The sequence below is a fragment of the Pistacia vera genome, unplaced genomic scaffold (genome assembly GCF_008641045.1).
Source record: "Pistacia vera cultivar Batoury unplaced genomic scaffold, PisVer_v2 Contig483, whole genome shotgun sequence".
NCBI classification, from domain to species: Eukaryota; Viridiplantae; Streptophyta; class Magnoliopsida; order Sapindales; family Anacardiaceae; genus Pistacia; species Pistacia vera.
In genome coordinates this window covers 1,030,512-1,050,537 of record NW_022196316.1, presented here as the reverse complement: position 1 = coordinate 1,050,537, position 20,026 = coordinate 1,030,512, and the positions used below count along the sequence as shown (strand labels likewise).

General features: G+C 38.0%; 3 protein-coding genes across 3 annotated transcripts; 1 reads left to right on the top strand and 2 right to left on the bottom strand.

The window, feature by feature from the left end:
- Window positions 1–5,273, bottom strand: LOC116146867 (zinc finger MYM-type protein 1-like). Its single transcript, XM_031432314.1, has 2 exons — window positions 5,130–5,273; window positions 1–870 (listed from the first exon to the last, which is right to left on the bottom strand). Exons 1-2 carry the CDS (start codon window positions 5,271–5,273, stop codon window positions 1–3), a joined length of 1,014 nt encoding a protein of 337 aa, XP_031288174.1.
- A 5,632-nt stretch (window positions 5,274–10,905) lies between these two features.
- LOC116146778 (protein disulfide-isomerase like 2-1-like) lies at window positions 10,906–14,392 on the top strand. The gene is given in 11 exon segments (XM_031432220.1): window positions 10,906–11,057; window positions 11,760–11,844; window positions 12,026–12,123; window positions 12,229–12,284; window positions 12,594–12,711; window positions 12,876–12,903; window positions 12,994–13,085; window positions 13,188–13,344; window positions 13,427–13,551; window positions 13,762–13,861; window positions 14,137–14,392. Coding segments are annotated over 11 exon segments (1,077 nt in total). The 3' UTR covers window positions 14,203–14,392.
- Window positions 14,393–15,213: 821 nt separating this feature from the next.
- LOC116146797 lies at window positions 15,214–18,030 on the bottom strand. Its single transcript, XM_031432242.1, has 3 exons — window positions 17,667–18,030; window positions 17,365–17,438; window positions 15,214–16,097 (listed from the first exon to the last, which is right to left on the bottom strand). The coding sequence occupies exons 1-3, from the start codon at window positions 17,805–17,807 to the stop codon at window positions 15,572–15,574; spliced, it is 741 nt and encodes a 246-aa protein (XP_031288102.1). The 5' UTR covers window positions 17,808–18,030; the 3' UTR covers window positions 15,214–15,571.
- Between the last annotated feature and the right edge of the window lie 1,996 nt (window positions 18,031–20,026).

The window sequence follows — 20,026 nt, the reverse complement described above, 5'->3', positions numbered from 1 at the left end:
TTACCAATCATCTCCTTCAATCTCAATCACTCTAAGCACACCAACAACAGAAGAAAATAAGTTTATGACAATATGGATTGTCCCTATGTGTGAACCCCAACGTGTATCTCTTGGTCGTTTAATAGTGCATTCTTGATTCAAACCGCGTCCCGTCTGAATATCACCATTAGAAATCAAAGATATCACATATTCATACTGTTTATCACATAGAAGATATCTGCGCTTGCAAGATGCTGCTATAGTGTTTGATAACATACAAAGAGTTTGAAAAAATTCACCTAATGCTAAATGTTTACTTACAACTTTGACTAGCGCCAATTGGAGTTGATGAGAGAAACAATGAATGTAGAAAGCAAATTTATTTTCTCTCAATATCAAAGTCTTCAAACCATTGAACTCACCCCTCATATTGCTTGCTCCATCGTAACCTTGGCCCCATAAACTTGTCAAACTCAATCCATACTTTACAAAAAAGGCATCTATTGCAATTTTCAAAGACTTTGTAGAAGTATTCTTAACATGCACAATCCCAATAAAACGTTCAATAACGCAACCTATTTTGTCCACATAGCGAAAAACAATAGCCATTTGTTCTTTCACTGCCACATCACAAGATTCATCAATTAGTAAAGAAAACGGTTGTTTATCTCTCACAATTTCTGCAATAATTTTCTTGGTCGTCAAAAAAGCACAAACACCAGTAAGTTGCCTCTGGATTTTGGGGGTCGTCATTTGATGGTTTTTTGGAGCATTTCCCAGCACAACTTTCTTTATGTCGTCATTGTGATTGGATAGAAACTTCAATAGTTCCATAAAGTTACCTTGATTTTCAGATTTAACCGACTCGTCATGGCCACAAAATGCTAATCCCTGATGTAAAAGGAATTTAATGCAATCAATTAATGCATTCAAGTGAATGCGATAGTCCAATTTGCCCTTTTTCGACACCCAAGCAAGATTTACATCGATGTGTTGCCTTTGGTTTATCAAATGAACACACTTGGAATGACGTTGGTTATGAGTACTAGAATGATCACCAACATGTTTTTTTCACTTTTGCTTTATCTTTCCAATTATTATATCCATTAATCACAAAAACTTCACCACCTGCTTGGTCACCATAATCGGGTTTGAAAAGATAACAATTCAAATAGAAGATTGCATCTTTTGCCACACTATATTCCATCCAACGTGAACCTTTTTTGTACCACTCTGATGTAAAGCTACGCTTTTTATCTCCAAAAGGAGTGAAAGGAAAATTTATGATCTTTAGGTTGGCAAGGACCTTTCAACAAGTATGCTTTTCGAACTTCATTTTTTTGTTTGTTAGTACAACAAAGCTCGTTAATTGGTATCCTCAATCCTGGGTCAATTTCAAGCTCATCTAAATTGAACACCCCGATTGAAGGTTGAGCTTCTTTTACTTGGTGTTGTTGTCGCTGTTGTGGGGCTTCTTCTGCTAATGAGGTTTGATTAACCTCAATATCAGTAGAGTCTCCATCAACATTTTTTATTGGACTTTTCTTCAGTCTCTTGAAATAATTGGATATCATAATCTTATTTGTTAATGCTTTGGATTCCAAATCCAATAAACATATAATGAGTTAGTACCAAAGAGATTCCTATAAAAAAAAAAAAAAAAAAATTAATTTCGCAACTTAATTTTCTCTTGAATAAGATACATGAACAAACCATGATACATGATACATAAGACATATTTTAATTTAACACATCAGACATGATACATTTAAATATTTAATAGCATCCAATGAGAGATGGAGACATGAGTGAGAGAAGTTGAGAGGGGGGTTTTTATATATTCAGTTTTGATAATCATAAATCAAGACATACGTACATTCATTATGACGTTAGTTTTGTACTAAAACACAAAATTTTGGTCAATTTTCTCATACAAGATTCTGAAAATTTTATTCTTTTGTGTAAATTTTTGATAGAAATATTATTGTAGATTTAAAATAAATAAATAAATAAAAACATCTGTAAGAGATGATGACTATATAATACATACCCAACAAATCCACCAGCAAATCTCGATCTTCAATTTGGATAAAGTATTGCAGCTTGCTCAAAAATGTTGCCGATGTTGTGCAAAGAATGGCTACAAGAATATTTCTTCTGTTACCAATACCTTCAGGAGACGTGAGTGAGAGAAGTTGAGAGGGGGATTTTTTTAATTTTTTGGTTCAAGGTTGAGCTCAGCCGTCATGTAAAAGGGAAGTTGGGAATTGGGGAAGAAAAAGTTGAATATGAAAAAGACAAAACCTAACTTTTTCATTTTTTAACTTTTTACTTTTTTTTAACCTTTCAAAAAAACTTTGCAATTTTTTTTTTTTTTAAAAGTTGAGGGCAGGCCTGGGCCTACCCTCAAGGGGCTTGGGTCCGCCCCTGCATATATGCTGCATTAATTCCTTTTATTAATGAGAATGTTAGTTTAAAATCTTGATATAACATTTAGATTTAAAATGTATAATTACCATTATGGGACAGATCATGACAACTGTTGATGCTCGATTTTGATACCAACTATTCGCGTGTGGAAAGTGCTAAGCGAACTTAGAAATTACACGTGAACTGGAAAATGAAATAAATAAAAGGGAGATGATTTTTAAAGTGGTTCAGATGCTCAAAGCGAGTCCTACGTCTACTGTCTTTTTATTTATGAAAGATTACAATCAGGTCACATATAGCGATCAGAGAGAATAGAAATATAGAGAGGGAGAGAAGGAGAGTTTATATTATCAGAGTTTTATCCCCAAAAATGAGAGAGGAGCTCTCTATTTATAATAAGAGGTTTCTGGGTAATGATTACGGATCTGCCAGCGGGCACATGTTGTACAGTTCCTACCCTGTTTCCTATTGGCCGATTGCACGGAAGATATCCTTAAATTGCGCAGGGCTTGGGCAAGTGGGTGACTCCTAGCCACTCACCCGTTAGGCCTTTACCTGCCAAGCTGATGACAACCTTACTTCTTTTGTCCTTAGACGATGTGGCAGTGCCTGTACGACACAATGTCTTCCTGAACTTTGATTGGTCCTTGTTGACGTAAGCCCATGTCAGCCTTGATTTTTTAGGCATAATAGAAGCCCCCCAGTTCTTAAGGTTCAAGGCTTGAACTTTGAGAACTTCATGATTATGCTGTGATTTGACTCATCCAGAGGATCACTTGCTTGAGCTGCAAGTGGAGAACTATTGAAATAACATGAAGTTCCCGATTTTAGTCGACCAGTGACCTGAGTGTAGGTCGTGATGTGGGCTTGGCAAACTTCACAAGCAACCTGAGATGATCATCCTCTATGGTTCAGCGACCTGGGGTCAGATCTTGCTCAGTGCTATACCAACATGCTTCGAACTTTGCCTATCGCTCTCGACCTGAAAACACTTAGAAAATTATTACCGAAAATCGGAGGTCACTTCGTTTCGAGCTCAGTACGCAGAGAAGAGTGTTTTATTCGAATGACCTCTTTAGATGTTATCCATTGCGCCTGATAGCCAGCCTGATCAATAAAGTAAGATTTATCTGACAAATGTGTCTTTGCGCAATAAGTGTTAACCATGAGCATTAAATGCAAGCCATGCTGAAACGACATTCTCTTTTAAAAAATTAAATGCGGATGAGGGCGCATTCAATGTGGTGAAGATAACTATGCCAACGTTTGGTGTCTCAAAAGAAAGGAAACGTCAATTGATCTTCACGAAGCGTGAAGGTTACCTTCATGAGGATTGGCGACACGTGGTTGCATCCAACGGCTAGAAACGTGTCCTGCCTAAATATCGCTTGCAAAGGAAACCAAACGTCGCATTCTTCCCTATAAAACCCTGACCCCACTTCATGGTTTTCACATAACTCAAATCTTCAAAGAGAAAAAACAGAGTTTTTTGCACTAAAAAAACCAGTTCATCCTTTTTCCGGTTGATGCGCACTCGCCGCTATTACATAACGTTCATCCCCATCAATCAAGAGGTAAGGAATACTCTTCCCTTTCTTCTTTTCATTCTTGTTAAAAACTCGGTTTTTTCACAGTAATGGTGGGTTTGAACGCCTGGTAAACTTCACATGATGCACATTCTTGGGTAGTGTTCAAAAAGGAACACTCTTAAGAATCGAAAACCTATGGCACATATCCTTGGGAACTCATTCTCAAGAATGTTTAGGGTTTTTAGGGGCTATGGAAGGAAAATAAGGGTTTTTTTTTACTCTTTCAAGTTGTCGTACGAAACACTGCGTACGGAGACTAAGTCACATTTTCGTGTCGCACCTTTTCAGACTTTTGGAGCAATTGACGCTTTGGAGATGAGAGCAGCTGCTGGAACCAACTCGCAGCCCCCAAGCACCTCGGCGGGTCTCGCACATGCTATCAGCAGCCACTACGGATGAGATTCAAAAGGCAGTAGACCAGTTTGTGATCAACGTAAACGTCTACCAGCATAGGTCGCACATCGCTCAGGACCTTCTAAAGGGAATGGCTATGATCTCAGAGGCAATCTTCAAATGCAGGGTGACAATACCTTTTCACCCGTTCATCAAAACGATCCTCGACCACTTCGAGGTCTCGCCATTCCAACTGACGCCCAATGCGTATATGATAGCGATTGCTATGTATATCACATACTGCGAACACGAACTCGATGAGTTAATAGCATTGGAACTCGCATGCACTTACTACTTAAAGAAAAGCAAGGACAATGATTACTTCTATCTCTCGAAGCGATCTACGATCGAATGAGTGATATTTGGTTACCTCAGCAACGTTGGGGCTTATGACACCAAATATTTCTTCTTCGAGTATGATGACATTTGTAAATTTAGGGAGCCGAATAGGTTTTCCCTTTTGTTTTCCAAACTGACTATCCTTTCCTTTAACTCTCTTTTGGTAGTTAAGACTAATGAAATTTTTCTTTTTTGCAGAGAACAAGACGACCAGGTTATCAGATCTAGCAGATTTCAGCTGTATCGTGGCATTTGGTCGTTTACTCGATCAGAGTCGCGATGCAAAACTGCTTTTGACCACTGCTAACTTGCGAAAGTACGGATTCTTCAGCTCGAGGCATCTTTGGAAGCTCCAGCCCGTAAGTATCTTTGTATCCAGAAGAACTTTTAACCTTGTACCAAAGATGACTTTTTTGCTAACACATTTTCATGGCGTGCAGCAACCATGCCACCAAGGGTTATGAAGCCACCTATAAAGGCTGGGGGGTTTGTATTCCCCCAGGTCAACTCGACTAAGCCATCCAAAGTGACTCCCAGTGCCATCCCCACATGAGAAATACATATCGGTGCCGAAAGGCGACCACCCACGGAGCGACGCGAAGAAGGTCCTTGGCCCGTGGCTACTCGTGCCACGAAACAGAAAACTATGGGCCACAAGACCAAGAAAAGGAAACAACTGATCGTCAAGGAGGAAATGGAGTCGAAACCAGAGGGCTTCGGAGTGATGCTGGAGATAACTCAACCTTACCTCGTCACTCTCTCAGAAGTGCCCTTGATGGGCCCCCCTGGCACTTCGGCTGCCATTGGGAGCTCGAGCAAGGGAGCAGGAGCGACCACGGTTGCCCAGAAGAGAGCAAGCAAGCAACAGGTCGAGGATTTACCCGTCCCCTTGGGCCGGACCTGTTTTTGCTAGATTCGTTAGGGCAACTATCGGAGCACTTACAACCGGTAATGTACACCCTACTGGAATGCCAGCTTCCCTCAGCCTTTGAGGAGTTTGTGGCTTCCCGACCTACCGACCTAGTGTCTACCGCGCTCCAACTGCACAGTCAGGTAAAACAACCGGTTCTCTTCGAGAACTTTCTTAGCTTTTTATGGTTTTGAGAAGAGGAAACTAACTTTTGTCTCTTTTCCCATGTAGTCCCTGCTTGCCTTGACCGTGGCCCAACAGAAGATCAATATGGACTCTATCGATAGTCTCTATGAGCTGAAAGAGGAGAATGCCAAGCTGAAGCAGGACTTGCAGCCATGGATGCCGAGGCTAAAGCAGCTCGTATCCAGGCGGATCAGTACCTGATAGAGAGAAATTCTGCACTTCAGGCTGTAAACTTTTAGAAGGTCAAGCTTGAAAAGAGAGACGAGGATAACAAGGAGCTCCAACGGATGATGGCAAGACTTACCAAGGAGTTGAGCGATAAAGAGAAATTGCTGAAGGCGAGCATCGATCACGCGAAGACTGCGGAGGAAAGTCGGGCTCAACTGTGGGAGAACTTTGAGAAGCAGCAGAAGGCAATAGAGGCATACCTCGAGTTGTCTCAAGGGCAAGCCGCTTCATTGACCAAGCAGATGAAGCAACAAAACCTCGAGCTCGAGAGGATGGTTACTTACTGGGCAATACAAGCCATTTATAGCTTGCAGCCAAGGAACCTAGAGATGAACATCTTTGACCTTTCGAACAAATACCAGTCCATCCTTGTTTTCATGTTTTAGGCTGAAGAGGCCAAGCAGAAGAAGGAACAAGAACCTCCTCCGGAAGATGATTAGTTGAACATTCCCGAAGATCGGGCGGATGATCCGGAGGCTGATGATCATCCAGAGGATTGGGAGCTTGCGCTTAGGGAGCTTGGAAATGAAGACCAATGATCGCTCTTTTTTTTGTCCTTGTAGTTTTCCTAGCTTTTTAGCTTTTGTAACTCCTTGTCGCCTCTTATACATATTTTTTCAATATATAAAAGGAACTCTTGGTCACTTGTGATAACACTTTTATAACTTAAGCACTTCACAAAACAAATATGACTTATCTGACCATTGAACTTGCAAAATGTTATAAAGAACAAGATTATTAACAAAAGACTTGAGATCACAACACAAGTTTTTCTTTGAGAAGAAGCGGAACAATCTTATTCACAAAACTTACAAGAAGGAAAATTTTACAAGTAAAAAGAAATAATCAAAGCTGTAAGCTAGTTCAAAATTACTGATAATAGAGGCGAAGATGTTCAGCATTCCAAGCTCGTGTACTTCGGAGTCGTTAAGCCTTTTAAAGTGATACGTCCCAAGTCGTATTACCTTTGCGAGGTGGTGTAGACCTTCCTAGTTGGGTCCTATTACCCCCACACTCGGTTCCCTTGTACCAAGAAGGACTTCATTTAGAACGAGGTCGCCAACCTGAAAGTCTCTTCTCCTGACCTTAGAGTCGAAGAATCTTTTTGCCCGTTGCTAGATATGGCAATGGGGTGGGGCTGGGTGGGCCGGGGATCTCATTCACCGTACCCATCCCCACCCCCGCCCTATCCCTGTTATGGGGATGACAGGAATTCCCCTTCCCTGCCCCAAACGGGAATGTTGGAGGCCCGTCCCTGCCTCGTTAATTTTACATAAACATAAATTAATTTGAGCATTACCAAACACAATAGTTAATTCATGTTCACATAACAAACACTTCAATTAATCGTTTAAACATATGGAATTTTACATAAATATGGGTTAGGGTTTGTTCTTGTTCAATTGTTTAGGGTGAGGGAAATTGGGAAAATATGGGTTTATATATTATACACAGGGTGGAGCAGGGGAAAGGCATCACCCACCCTGGCCCATCCCCGAGGATAGGGATTAAAACCCCCCCCCCCACCCACGCCCCTATCCTTGAAAAAATCGGGGCTTCCTCGCCCCATATAGAGGAGGGTGGGACGGGTCCCTAGAATTTCGGGGAACATTGCCATGCCTACCTACTGCTGGTAGGAAGCTATCCTTAATTGAGCTTTGTCGCGGTGTTCTTCAGCCAAGTCCAAACTTGCACGCAAGAGTGTTTCATTGTCTGCCTCATTAAAAAATTCCTCCGAAGTGAACCAGTTTCTACTTCCACTGGAATCATCGCCTCGTAGCCATACGCTAACGAGAAAGGTGTTTTTGAAGTAGAGGTTATCAAAGTTGTCCTATATGCCCATAAGACTTCTGGGAGGTCATCAGCCTAATTACTCTTGGCTGCACCAAGCTTGGCCTTCAATGTGTGCTTAATAGTCTTGTTGACAACTTTAATCTGACCATTGGCTTGTGGTCTTGCTACTAAGGCAAACTTTTTATGAATCATCAGCTCGTCGCAAAACTGCTTGAATTCCTCATTGTCGAACTGTTTCCCGTTTTTGTGCTTTAGCACGACCTACAAGCATTTTTTGCAGTGGCACCGCCTTGTCGGACTCAGGTGGTATGACCTGATCCAAACGGTCTAACCTTCAGTTAACCGTTTGTAGAGTATTATTGAACCTCTCTAAGTAATCCATCACAGCTGGGTCGAGCTGTGAGCTCGAAGGAATGTCTGCCGCGGTACTATGTTGAATCGAGGGCATTTTAGGAGAAGTGTCATCCTCTACCCAGGGGACCTCCTCGTTGCTGGGGCTAGTTCGCTCGGTTTTGAAACCATGGGCGATTTTCTAGCGAACAGACTTGATTGATTAGAGATTCCTGATGAAGAGCGGATGCTAAATCAGTCTCTCCTTCTAGCGCCAAACTATTGATGCTCGATTTTGACATCAACTATTCACACGTGCAAAGTGCTAAGCGGACTTAGAAATTACACGTGAACTGGAAAATGAAATAAATAAAAGGGAGATGAGTTTTAAAGTGGTTTGGATGCTCAAAACAAATCATACATCTACTGTCTTTTTATTTATGAAAGATTATAATTAGGTCGCATGTAGCGATAAGAGAGAATAGAAATACAGAGAGGGAGAGAAAGAGAGTTTATATTATCAGAGTTAAAATCCCCAAAAATGAGGGAGGAGCTCTTTATTTATAGTAAGAGGTTTCTGGGTAATGATTACGGATCTGCCAGCGGGCAGGTGTCGTATAGTTCCTACCCTGCTTCCTATTGGCTGGTTGCACGGAAGATATCTTTAAATCGTGCAGGGCTTGGGCAGGTGGGTGACTCCCAACCACTCACCCGCCAGGCCTTTACCTGCCAAGCTGATGATAACCTTACTTCTTATGTCCTTAGACGATGTGGTAGTGTCTGAACGACATAATGTCTTCCTAAACTCTTATTGGTCTCTGATTTTTTTAGGCATAACAACAAAAAATATTCTATTTTAATGCTAATGAAATTATTGTTATTTAAACTTTTAAAAAGTCACTTTATAATGAATGCAATACAGTCCATTGTCATTGATATTAATATGGGGTTGAATTAATTGAAAATATGTCTAAGTCGACTTGTTTGGGACATATTTGTCCACACTCGTATAACTAAATTCATAATTAATACAATATTATCGAATCAATTAACACAAATTTTAATGTGATAACTACAAGTATTGTTGACCTTTTACCATATATCTAGGAGTTATACTATACATACATCATTTTCATATAACATTTTCCATACAATATTATGTGACAAGATATGATTGGCTAATTTAAAGTTAAAATTAAACTTTCACCCAATCACATCTTACCACATAATGTTATATGAGAATGATGTATGTGTAGTATTATTCTATATCTAGCTACACACCGAAAAAGGATCAACGTGGACCCGACTTGGTAGCTGTTTCGAAACGACAAATTTTCCAAATTAACTTCAATATGGATCTCATATTCAAGTATTATACCGACGGTATTGTACAGTAGTTTTATCTTGGACTACATCAACCGGTACTTCATAGTTCATACTAGCAGGCCTCAACTAAAATCCAGGTTAATGGTCTACGAAAAGGAAAGCTTTAAACTTGAAAGTGGACAAAATTCTAAGAAATTACCAATTTAACAAGCCCATGGATGCTTCAATTGAGGTATGTGTGGCTTGTCCAAAGGAGCTCTAATCTACGCTTCAGTCTGGTTAATAACCAACGAAAGCAGCAAATCCTGGTTAAAGAATTAAAAGAAAAGTGACATAAACTTATGCGCCACTCCTCCCAATCAAAAAATCATTTTATGGTACTTTGAGTGGCTACTATGAAACTCATTTTTGTTTAAGAAGTGATTTTAAATTACTTGGTCAATCCCTAACCAATTTCTTGTCTTAAACGAGGAGAAGGTGTTTTGTTTACAACATCACCCACGTCCTTCACGTTAATTAGTTTTCAACTTTACTTGCACACTACTGTTGTCTACTTGCTTGTCCATAAAATCTTTCCAGATTCATGATTCAACAAATTAACAATCCGTTATGCTATTACCTGAAAATACGGAAAATCCCAAACTCAAGCTTTGTTTTCAATTAACAACTCAAAGAAGCTAAGGCATCTGAAGGTGTGGGATGGATAACTTCATTGGGGCATTGGAAAGTTTTTGAATAAAACTATTCCTAAGTTTAATCCCAACTTTCAAATTCGAGTAATGTTGATTTGGTTTACAATTAATAAGTATGATTAAGTAACAAAATAAATAAGGAAATTAATATCGCAGAATCACAGATTCAAAATACTTAATTGGAAAATCTAGCATTGCTATATTTATATTATTTGCTTATACAAAAACGTTCGCTGAATTTGGGAGATACACGTGGCTATGAGCCAGGGCCCAAACCAAGGTAAATACTAGTTTGTATAGCCCAAGACTAGTTGGGCTTTGACAAATCTTATCTGATTTTCAGGGGAAAAAAAAAAAAAAAAGAAATACTGAGTCAACGGTTGTTTTGCGTCTCGTAATTCGACACGTGGTAACGAACACGTCAGGCTCACCTTCACAAAGGCAGAGGAACCGTCCCCATAGGTGTCAATCGTCAGTGAAAGACAACGAACCCACAGTACCCTCAAACTTCCACGTCTCATCAACAAATTGTAGAACGCCACATCAGCCAGATTAAGGTCGTGCGCATGAAAAAATTTTTGTTTTTTTCTTTTTTTTTTCTTTTCCTTTTTAAAATTTTAACCAAACCATTGAAAACAAAGACCTCACATATAAAGTTCGAATTAAGCTGAAAACAATTACTCGTGCAACTAATCAAACAAAGAGAGAAATGTAGAAGAATCAGATCTTGTTAGCCTTAGGGACTCTAACCTTGCTGTTCGTATCAGCTCTAGCTGACGATGTCGTTGTGCTAACAGAGGACAACTTCGATAAGGAGGTTGGTCAAGACAGAGGAGTGCTCGTTGAGTTCTATGCTCCTTGGTAGGCCTATTACTCTTTCTTGAATCATCGCTTTTACCGTCACTATGGCATTTAGTGCCGATCGTTATTTTTTATTATGCAGATCTGTTTTTGTGGTGGATTTTCACTTTTGATTTGTTGTTATAACTAGTAGTGTCATACTGGTCTTTGTTTAATGAACGATCGATAGGCATCGTGTAATGTCGTGTGTCTCCAAATTTAATATTATTTAGATTTTTGCATATCGGTTAAATTTGCGAGTGACTGAATGCGAAAAGCAGATTAGGTGAAAAGAAAGATCATACAAAACTGAGAAAAATGATTTTGTTCATATTGTTGGTGCAGTTTAAGGTTAGCGAGAAAAGATAAATCAATGATCTATCAGGAGTTATTGTGTATTTTTCTTCAAATCTTGTTGATGCTGGAGATAAACTATTTCCCTCAGCATCTAGATATTGAACAATTCAGTACTTTTCTCTGTTTCAAATCTCGTCTTTCAACTTTAAGGGATGCTATGATCAGCAAGAGGGAGCTTGTTCAATAGGAAACAAGCTAAAACATTCCCAAGAGTTCCTAAAGTGATGTTTTTCTTTTTGTAGAATGTTATCAAGGTTTCCGAGATGTTTTTCTTGAAGCTTCTGTAATTCTTTATGCTGGATTCTGAAAGGCAGTTGTCCAACCTAAGATTAAATTCCTGAATATGTTTTGTGTTTACTGTGACAGGTGTGGGCACTGTAAAAAGCTTGCTCCCGAGTATGAGAAGCTCGGCGCAAGCTTTAAGAAAGCTAAGTCTGTTCTGATTGGAAAGGTGAGCTCATCAACAATTGCCTGCTCCTATTTGTTTGGCTGTCTTTTAATTTTTCTTTTCTTGAACATTGTTTCATAGTATTCTTAGCTTAACTTAAAACTTTAACTTCTTGTCGCTTCCTTATTTATTAGAAACTCATTTGTTCTTTCTTGACATTCTATATGTTTATGTGGTGGTGTAGGTGGATTGTGATGAGCAGAAGAGCGTATGCAGCAAGTATGGGGTTTCAGGATACCCAACAATTCAATGGTTTCCTAAAGGATCTTTGGAACCCAAAAAGTGAGTGGAGTCCAATAAAGTTCACGTCATTTTTAATTCAATTCTTTATTTCCTTTTAAATCTGCATCTGTGTCTGCTGAGTACATTAAATTTTGAACTTTGCAGGTATGAAGGGCCACGTACAGCAGAATCTCTTGCCGAGTTTGTGAATAATGAAGGAGGTAATGTCAGCAAAATTCCCTTTTACAAATATGTTAATCAACTAAAATCATAACCGGTTAGCTCGTTTATCGACAAGTGTAGTCCTTTCGACTTCTCTTCCATAATATTAGACAATGTAAAAATTGTGGAAAAAGTAGTTTTCTTTTATAGGGGAAGGTATGATACTAGAAGGACTGTATTGATATGTTTGTATTTAGTGTAAGCACCCAGCCATCTTTTGGTGCTGACCTTCCCCATCTGCACCTTGCATGGTTTTATATGCAAAAAAATTATGTATAGTGTGTCTTAATCATTTAAATTATTTACAGGGACCAATGTGAAGATAGCTGCCGTTCCATCCAATGTGGTGGTGCTAACAACTGATAACTTTGACGCGGTAGTCTTGGACGAGTCCAAAGATGTTTTGGTTGAGTTTTATGCACCTTGGTGAGTAGTGGGGCTCTCTCTATAATCTTTTTGTATTTTATTAATGCCCTCTTGGTCTTGAAACCTTCATGGACATGGGTTTTGTTTTATCTTGTTCTTTTTTGTTCTTGTCCCCACATGGCTGTGCTTTGTATTAAATGGTTTCTGGATTTTACCTTTTTCAGGTGTGGCCATTGCAAAAGTCTTGCTCCTGTAAGTATGGGTTACCTATTTACTTAGATAAGTGTTCTCTGTTGCTTCTGTCTCATTAACCATTTGTACTGTCCGGTTGTTTTGCTCCAGACATATGAAAAGGTGGCCACAGCATTTAAAATGGAAGAAGATGTGGTTATTGCTAATCTGGATGCTGACAAGTACAAGGATCTGGCAGAAAAGTAAGTGGAAACTTAATTTATAATTTTATATGCTCATTTAGCCTCAAATATGCTTTCCCAACATTAAAGATGTCTAAATTGAGACTATTTCTCTATGCGCAGGTATGGAGTAAGTGGGTATCCTACATTGAAATTCTTCCCCCGGAGCAACAAAGCTGGTGAAGATTATGAGGGTGGCAGAGATTTAGATGACTTTGTCTCTTTCATCAACGGGAAGTGTGGTACCAGCCGAGATGGAAAAGGACAATTTACATCAAATGTTAGTAACTCCTGATTTAAATGACTATGATAGTTTTTTGTTATCATTTACTCGTATATTGATTTTTAGAATTTTCAAATAGGCTGGTATAGTTGCACACCTGGATGCCTTGATAAAGGAGTTTGTAGCTGCCAGCAGTGATAAGAAGAAGGCAGTTTTTGCCAAGATAGAAGAGGAAGTTGGAAAGCTACAGGGTTCCACTGCAAGGTACTTGTCTTATATTATTGTATACATCTAGTATTCAGTCTTGTCTTTTAGTTCATAATTGATGGACTCTTATGTGTCAGGATTGTTATGTTCTCTATTATATTGTTACTTACAATATGTATCCTATCCTTACTCTTTGCTCAAAATTAGACTTCTTTCTGATAAAGCGCTGGGAGACTAGATATAAGTTATTCTGTTTCCTGTTTCTAGGTATGGAAAGATTTACTTGAAAGTTGCAAAGAGTTATATGGACAAGGGTTCTGAGTATGCCAACAATGAGATTGACAGGCTTCAGCGCATTCTTGAGAAGGTGAGAATATTGACTGTTATCTCAGCAAGCACATACTTTAATATTGTATATTAAAGCTTTTTCTGGCAGGAGAAATACCATCCTACTTATTGCATTTGGTATTATAGGGATATAATACTCTTTAACATCTGATTGTGAAGTTTTTAGATGGTTATGGTATCAGGAGAACACTGTTAAGATGTGGAGGATTAAGTGCTATTCTGAAATAAAACCTTCAAGATTATTGAAATAATGTTGAGATCATGTGTTTTTTTTATTTTTTTATTCTGGTGCAGTCGATCAGCCCAGCAAAGGCAGACGAATTCACCCTGAAGAAAAATATTCTATCAGCATTTGCTTGATTAAGTGGATCATTGTATTACCGTCTTCTCACATAGGTTTGGGGTTAATTTTAATCTGCTTGATGGAGGTGCCACCTGATGTTACCATTAATATATTTGAGCAGCGCTTGTTTTAACGGTCATGATCTGTAGGCCTTGAATTTATTAAATGAGCACATGTGTGCAGTACTGAAAAGCGGATACCTTTATTGAGAGAAGTAGTTAGTGTCTTCATTCTATGCTACTTTTGTTTACACAATTTCAATTTTTAGATGAAGTATGTTTTCTACACGCAATTACCTGCTTATTGCATGACTTTGTTTCTTTTTGATGATGGATAATGGATATGGGTGGACAACTTTTTTATTTTTTGTTAAAATAAATTGATGATGTCACCTTATTAGGTGATTCGAGGTAGGAGAACTTATGATGGTTTACGCTCTTTTTTTTTTTTCCCTTAAATTTGGGTGAGGTTATTTATACTAAAAAATACACTTTACGCTCTTTTTTTTGTTAATTGTGCAAAATAATACTTAATTTTAGAAGTGTTTTTCATTAATGTTATATTTTTATTCAGTTACATCATCAACTATTTTACTGATTTGTTTTTTTATTTCTATTATAAAAATATAATTTTAGAAATTTTAGAAAAATGCACACAAAAAAAGGGTCGGTATGAATAGTTTTTACTTTTTAGAGTGCATATAAAGTTTTATTTTTTTCTCAAGTAGCTGTACATAGATCCTGAACCTGTCTCTAAAGTATCAGTCTATAATGCAATCTAGTTTCTTAAAGATAATAACAAAGGCCGAAACAAGATTAGTAGCCAGAGTAAGACCAAAGAAGACTATCAAAGAGCAAATTATTTGACACTTTCGACTGCATTATTTATGGAAATATTGCCATTCTCAAAATTATTTACCAACAAAATTCCTTCGGATCCTATGACTTCTGAGTTCTGACGGGTGCACTCATACTGTAGTATATACATTTAATTTTCTCAGATTTATTGCAGAAGTGCAGAACTAAAAAAAAGATAAGAGAATACAGGGAAAAAAATATCATTATAGCAAATGTCGAAAATATACATCATCGATTTACAACATAAAAAACGTTAAAATTGGTCAGGTTAGAACTTAGAAGCTCAACATCAACAAATTACTGAGGAAACAAGTGTCGCCTGTCTATAGCCTTTTCTATATTCTGTGCAATAGAGAGACACTGATGAAAGCCGTAGGTTACAAGAACGAACCAAAATAATAATAATAAAAAAATCACTGGGTGCTGCCATCCACCTGCTCCTAAAAAAAAAAAAAAAACCAAAAACAAAAACAAAAACTCACAAAATGAGGGTTAGCACCAGTTTTGAAGAATTTGCTTCCTGAAGCATTTAACCCCGAGACTCATCCCCTTTCATATTCATGTTCAACACTCTACATGACTTCTCCTGACTAAATTCAGGCTCTGACATATGCAGCGAAGAACACTCCTCAATCTGATACTCCCTCTCATCAACTAAAGATTTGATATATGAGCATGGTCGCTCTTCAACAGGTTCCTGTTCAAAAGATGGCATGCCAGGAGGTTGTGTTCTCATCTGCACAGACCTCAAGAGCGCAGCTCTCCTCAAGTCAGCTGAGTGGCATATATCACTAGGTGATGATGGGAAGCGGCCCTCAGAATCCGAGCCTCGTTGACGTGGCTGTGAGCCACTGACAGTACAGCTATGTGAAGGATATGAACTGGTGGAAGGAGCAGAACAGAACCCACTGAGTGGCCTTTGGTACCTGTACGGAGAGACTGGACTAGTGGGCAGGCTATCACTCTGGGATAAGAAAGTGTGTATATGGGCCTCGCAAAATCTTGAGTCATCAGAATCTTCAGACATTGGTGAATACTGCATGGAAAGTTCATCCCTGGATACATACAATTCAGAAAATCATAATCAAAATGAGTATAATGGCAGGACTCAACTTAGTAATACAAGAATTATTGCTGAAGATAGGCAGAAAGAAGTTGTCTTCAGAAAACAGAATATAGCTAAGTGTTGCTCACTATTAGCATGGTTATGTCTATGTATATAGGGAGCAAATAAACCACAGATTTGAACTTGGCTCATTATCAAAATTGGTTCAGATCAATTCATTTGCAAATGAACAAGTTCTGGTTTGAGTGACTTAGCTTCTTTTAGAGCTAACTATTCATAAAAATCATCAAGGATAACAAAGTGAATTGTCATGGACTGGTCGCTCACTATTAATCGATTAGAAGATGTTGCCTACCCCCTGTTATAAATGCAAGATCCAATTCATTTCTTTGGTAAGTAGAATAGCAATATTCCCCTTCACTCAATCATGAATGATGAGAGCCTTGGTTTGCTCTAACACCACTTGTTACCGGTCATATACTTTACAATTACCACAGTACTAGTATACTGGATAATGTTATCTTATAAACCAAGACTTAATCCATTTTCATCATAGGTGAGGTCGCAACAAATATCACATGCAAACATTAAAGCTAAACAAAAACTAATACACGATTTGCTAGCACATATGTATGTTAAAGAAATCTGAAATGATAGTATTCCTATAACTTTATCTCTCAGAATTTTTTCCCTTAATTAGACTCATCAATTAAGTGTTTGTTTAGGGTCTATATAACCAGGAAAAATGAATTATAGCATCCTACATATTGAAAGTTAATAACCAGTACAACAAAAAGCTTCCCTACATCACCCCAAAACTTCACTTCATACCTTTCTCAAGACAGCATAGGGCCACTGGACACTCCAAAATGTGAAATCTCATAGCAAATAATCAGATACTAGAGCCCATACCCACATTTCATAGACAAGCAATTCCATGAAACATAGGAAGTAAGATGAGGAAAAAAGAATGTACGTATCATGATTCCATTCTTGCCAACCCCCTAAACTTATTGAAAGCAGTATGTGAGGTGTCATTATCATGTAAGACTCAGCTTATTTGAGTTATATGCTTCAAGGAAAACGTCTCTCAGCCTATTGACATATACATGAGTAAATTGATTTTTTTTTCTCCACAACCGAAGCGAGGTTTGCGTTTCTAGCACAACAAGCCAATCAAACCCACCTTCCTAATTAGTGGTTTTCATTTTTATCAATTAGCTGCAACATAAGATTAAGTAAGATAGCTATCATACCTGGCTGGAGATTCCATGAGATTCTCTGAGAGTGAGTCTCCAACAGTTAATCCATTTAAGCTGGAAGCCATTATCTGCACAAATAAAATTTCCTCAATAAATACATTTTAACTGAAAGATAAACTAAATAGAAATCTGAAACCACCAATCCAGTCAAAAAATAAAGAAAATTTGAGACAAAATATCCACAGCCAAAAGTTAAAAATTTAAAGAGTAGAAATGCAAATCATATGATAACCCAGAATTAATAAATGAAAGAAACCCTATGAGAAATTGAAAATTAGGAAAAGAAAGGCACAAACCTCACTGAGGTAACGCTTGTGAGAGTGAAGATTGTCGAGATAAACTTCATCCTCTGGATCTCTACTTCGCTTTCCGCTTGAGCTAGGAGATGATGTTGATACTGATGTTGACGTAGTAGTCGAGTTCGATTCTGAACCCATTTTCAATTACTTTAATCTCATTTCAATTTAATTAAATCAATTAACAAAAATACTTAACAAATCTCCACTATGGAGACACGAATATATATCTCTTATATTCTGGTTTGTAACTTGCGTTCTTCTGTTCTGTGTTTTGTGACCCACGAGAAAAAGGAGAGAGATGTTTTGCTGTTTCGTTGTATTGGTGGAATCGCTCCAGGCGTGATCTTGCGTTCTTTCTCCACCTCAGGCTCAGGGACATTCTCACAATTCTAAAAAAAAAATATAAAAGGCACCAGGAATAAAACGATGTCGCTTTACTCGTACTGTAATTGTATTGCGCGGAACGGCATTGAACTTTAACTTTTATAACATTGCGTATGAAATTTGTTTTTGCATACATTTAATATACCATTGGCCATATAAGAGAAACTTAAATTATTTGCACAAATTTAACATGGTTTATTATCAAACACTTAACCCGACCCACCTATATGATTAAAAAATATTTGAATATTTTAGAATGGGATTCTGGTATTCTTTTAAAAAATGAATATTAACATAAGTACGAGTAAAGCTGAGCCTTACACAGTAAGTAACAAAGCGAAAAATCAAATTAAGTGGAGCAAATTTGACCCATTGGATATGGATCAAGCACAGGTGTCACGTCAATCAATCTCAAAAGATGCCGCGACTAATCCGTATACAAATATTTAGATTAATTAAATAAACAATGCCCACACTCAACGTCAATCAAAACAATGCTGAACTTCGAAGCTCTCAATGTACTACTGATTTGTCCTCATTAAAAACGACGAATCCTTCAAAATCACTAAGCTGATTTGAGTTACGATGATAAGGCCCGTTCTGACTTCAACTAAGTCTGTAACGATGTTGGTATTATTTATCTGGTACAAGTCAAAAGTTAATCAGTCATTCAAATTAAGAGAAAGACCATGGCTATTGGGTAATGTTGTGTCCATGGAGGTACATAATTTTCAATCAGAAACTGAAGNCGAAGCTCGCAATGTACTACTGATTTGTCCTCATTAAAAACGACGAACCCTTCAAAATTCACTAAGCTGATATGAGTTACGATGATAAGACCCGTTCTGACTTCAACTCAGTCTGTAACGATATTGGTATTATATATTTGGTAGAAGTCAAAAGTTAATTAGCCATTCAAACTAAGAGAAAGACCATGGCTATTGTGTCCATGGAGGTACATAATTTTCAATCAGAAACTGAAGTTTGATGAAATGAAATAGAAAGTCATCGCATTGAAAAATGTGTATTTACGCAATCGTGACATTCCAAAACAAAAACAAAGGCTTAAATCAATCAAGATCCAATGCTGAGTACCTGTGGACCACAACAAGGCTGGGCTGAACACCACAACCCACATTTCTGAGAGTTCATCCAACTTACCGCCTTTAAATGATGCAAAATAAACTCATCTAGGTCTACCCAATAACAGTCGGCTGTATTCATATGTTTTATTACTGTCAAATTAATTTAAAGCTTACACTAGGACTTGGGGTAGGGGATAAGAAACTAAAGTTACCAGAAGAGTGCAATTATAGCTGCAAAAATCAGTGCTGCGTGTTGGACTTTTGGGCGCAAAAAGATGTAGCGGGGGACCTTCCCTGATCGTAGGCCCATTAATGACTTTACTCTAACATCTCTCAAACTTCTGGAAACAAACTTTCATGGCAATATTGTCTAATCTAATACTAATCTTTCCAAACCTAACAAACAAATAAGCCATATATACCTACCATTACCAAAGCAAGCTTTAATCCTCTCGCCAATTCCAAATATATAGAAATTAATACACATGACTAAATGCCAAATGTCATGACAGTCCAACGCACCAAATACAATGCTAGACCGTTTTTCTTTGTTTCCAAACAAACTAAAACAATTACAGATCAAATTCACATTTCGAAGAAATCTAATGGGCTAATGGTCCTATCATCATACACCGAGTCCATTCATAGAAAAAGAAATTAGTATTAAGAAACGCCCAAAAAGGTCACATAGAAATCCTTTCAAGGTGTCAGATCTATACCTAACAGGACACAAGTCACCCATGTGGGTAATCAGGTTGAACAATCCAAATTTAGCATGGATAATACTCGACACTTACAGCTCACCTAACAAAAGCAAACCCATGTGTGCGTCAGCTAATTTCTAGCAATTGAAGACGGGGAGATTCAATTACAAAAGTTTTCATATCA

Excerpts from the sequence above, each read along its gene's own strand:
- LOC116146867 (XM_031432314.1), bottom strand. The coding sequence starts at position 5,273 with ATGGCACTGGGAGTCACTTTGGATGGCTTAGTCGAGTTGACCTGGGGG. Across the intron at positions 871-5,129 it reads TAGCAAAAAAGTCATCTTTG|GGATTAGCATTTTGTGGCCA; the intron begins GTACAAGGTTAA and ends CTTTTACATCAG.
- LOC116146797 (XM_031432242.1), bottom strand. The coding sequence starts at position 17,807 with ATGGGTTCAGAATCGAACTCGACTACTACGTCAACATCAGTATCAACA. Across the intron at positions 17,439-17,666 it reads ACAAGCGTTACCTCAGTGAG|ATAATGGCTTCCAGCTTAAA; the intron begins GTTTGTGCCTTT and ends TTATTTGTGCAG. Across the intron at positions 16,098-17,364 it reads CTCATGGAATCTCCAGCCAG|GGATGAACTTTCCATGCAGT; the intron begins GTATGATAGCTA and ends GTATGTATCCAG.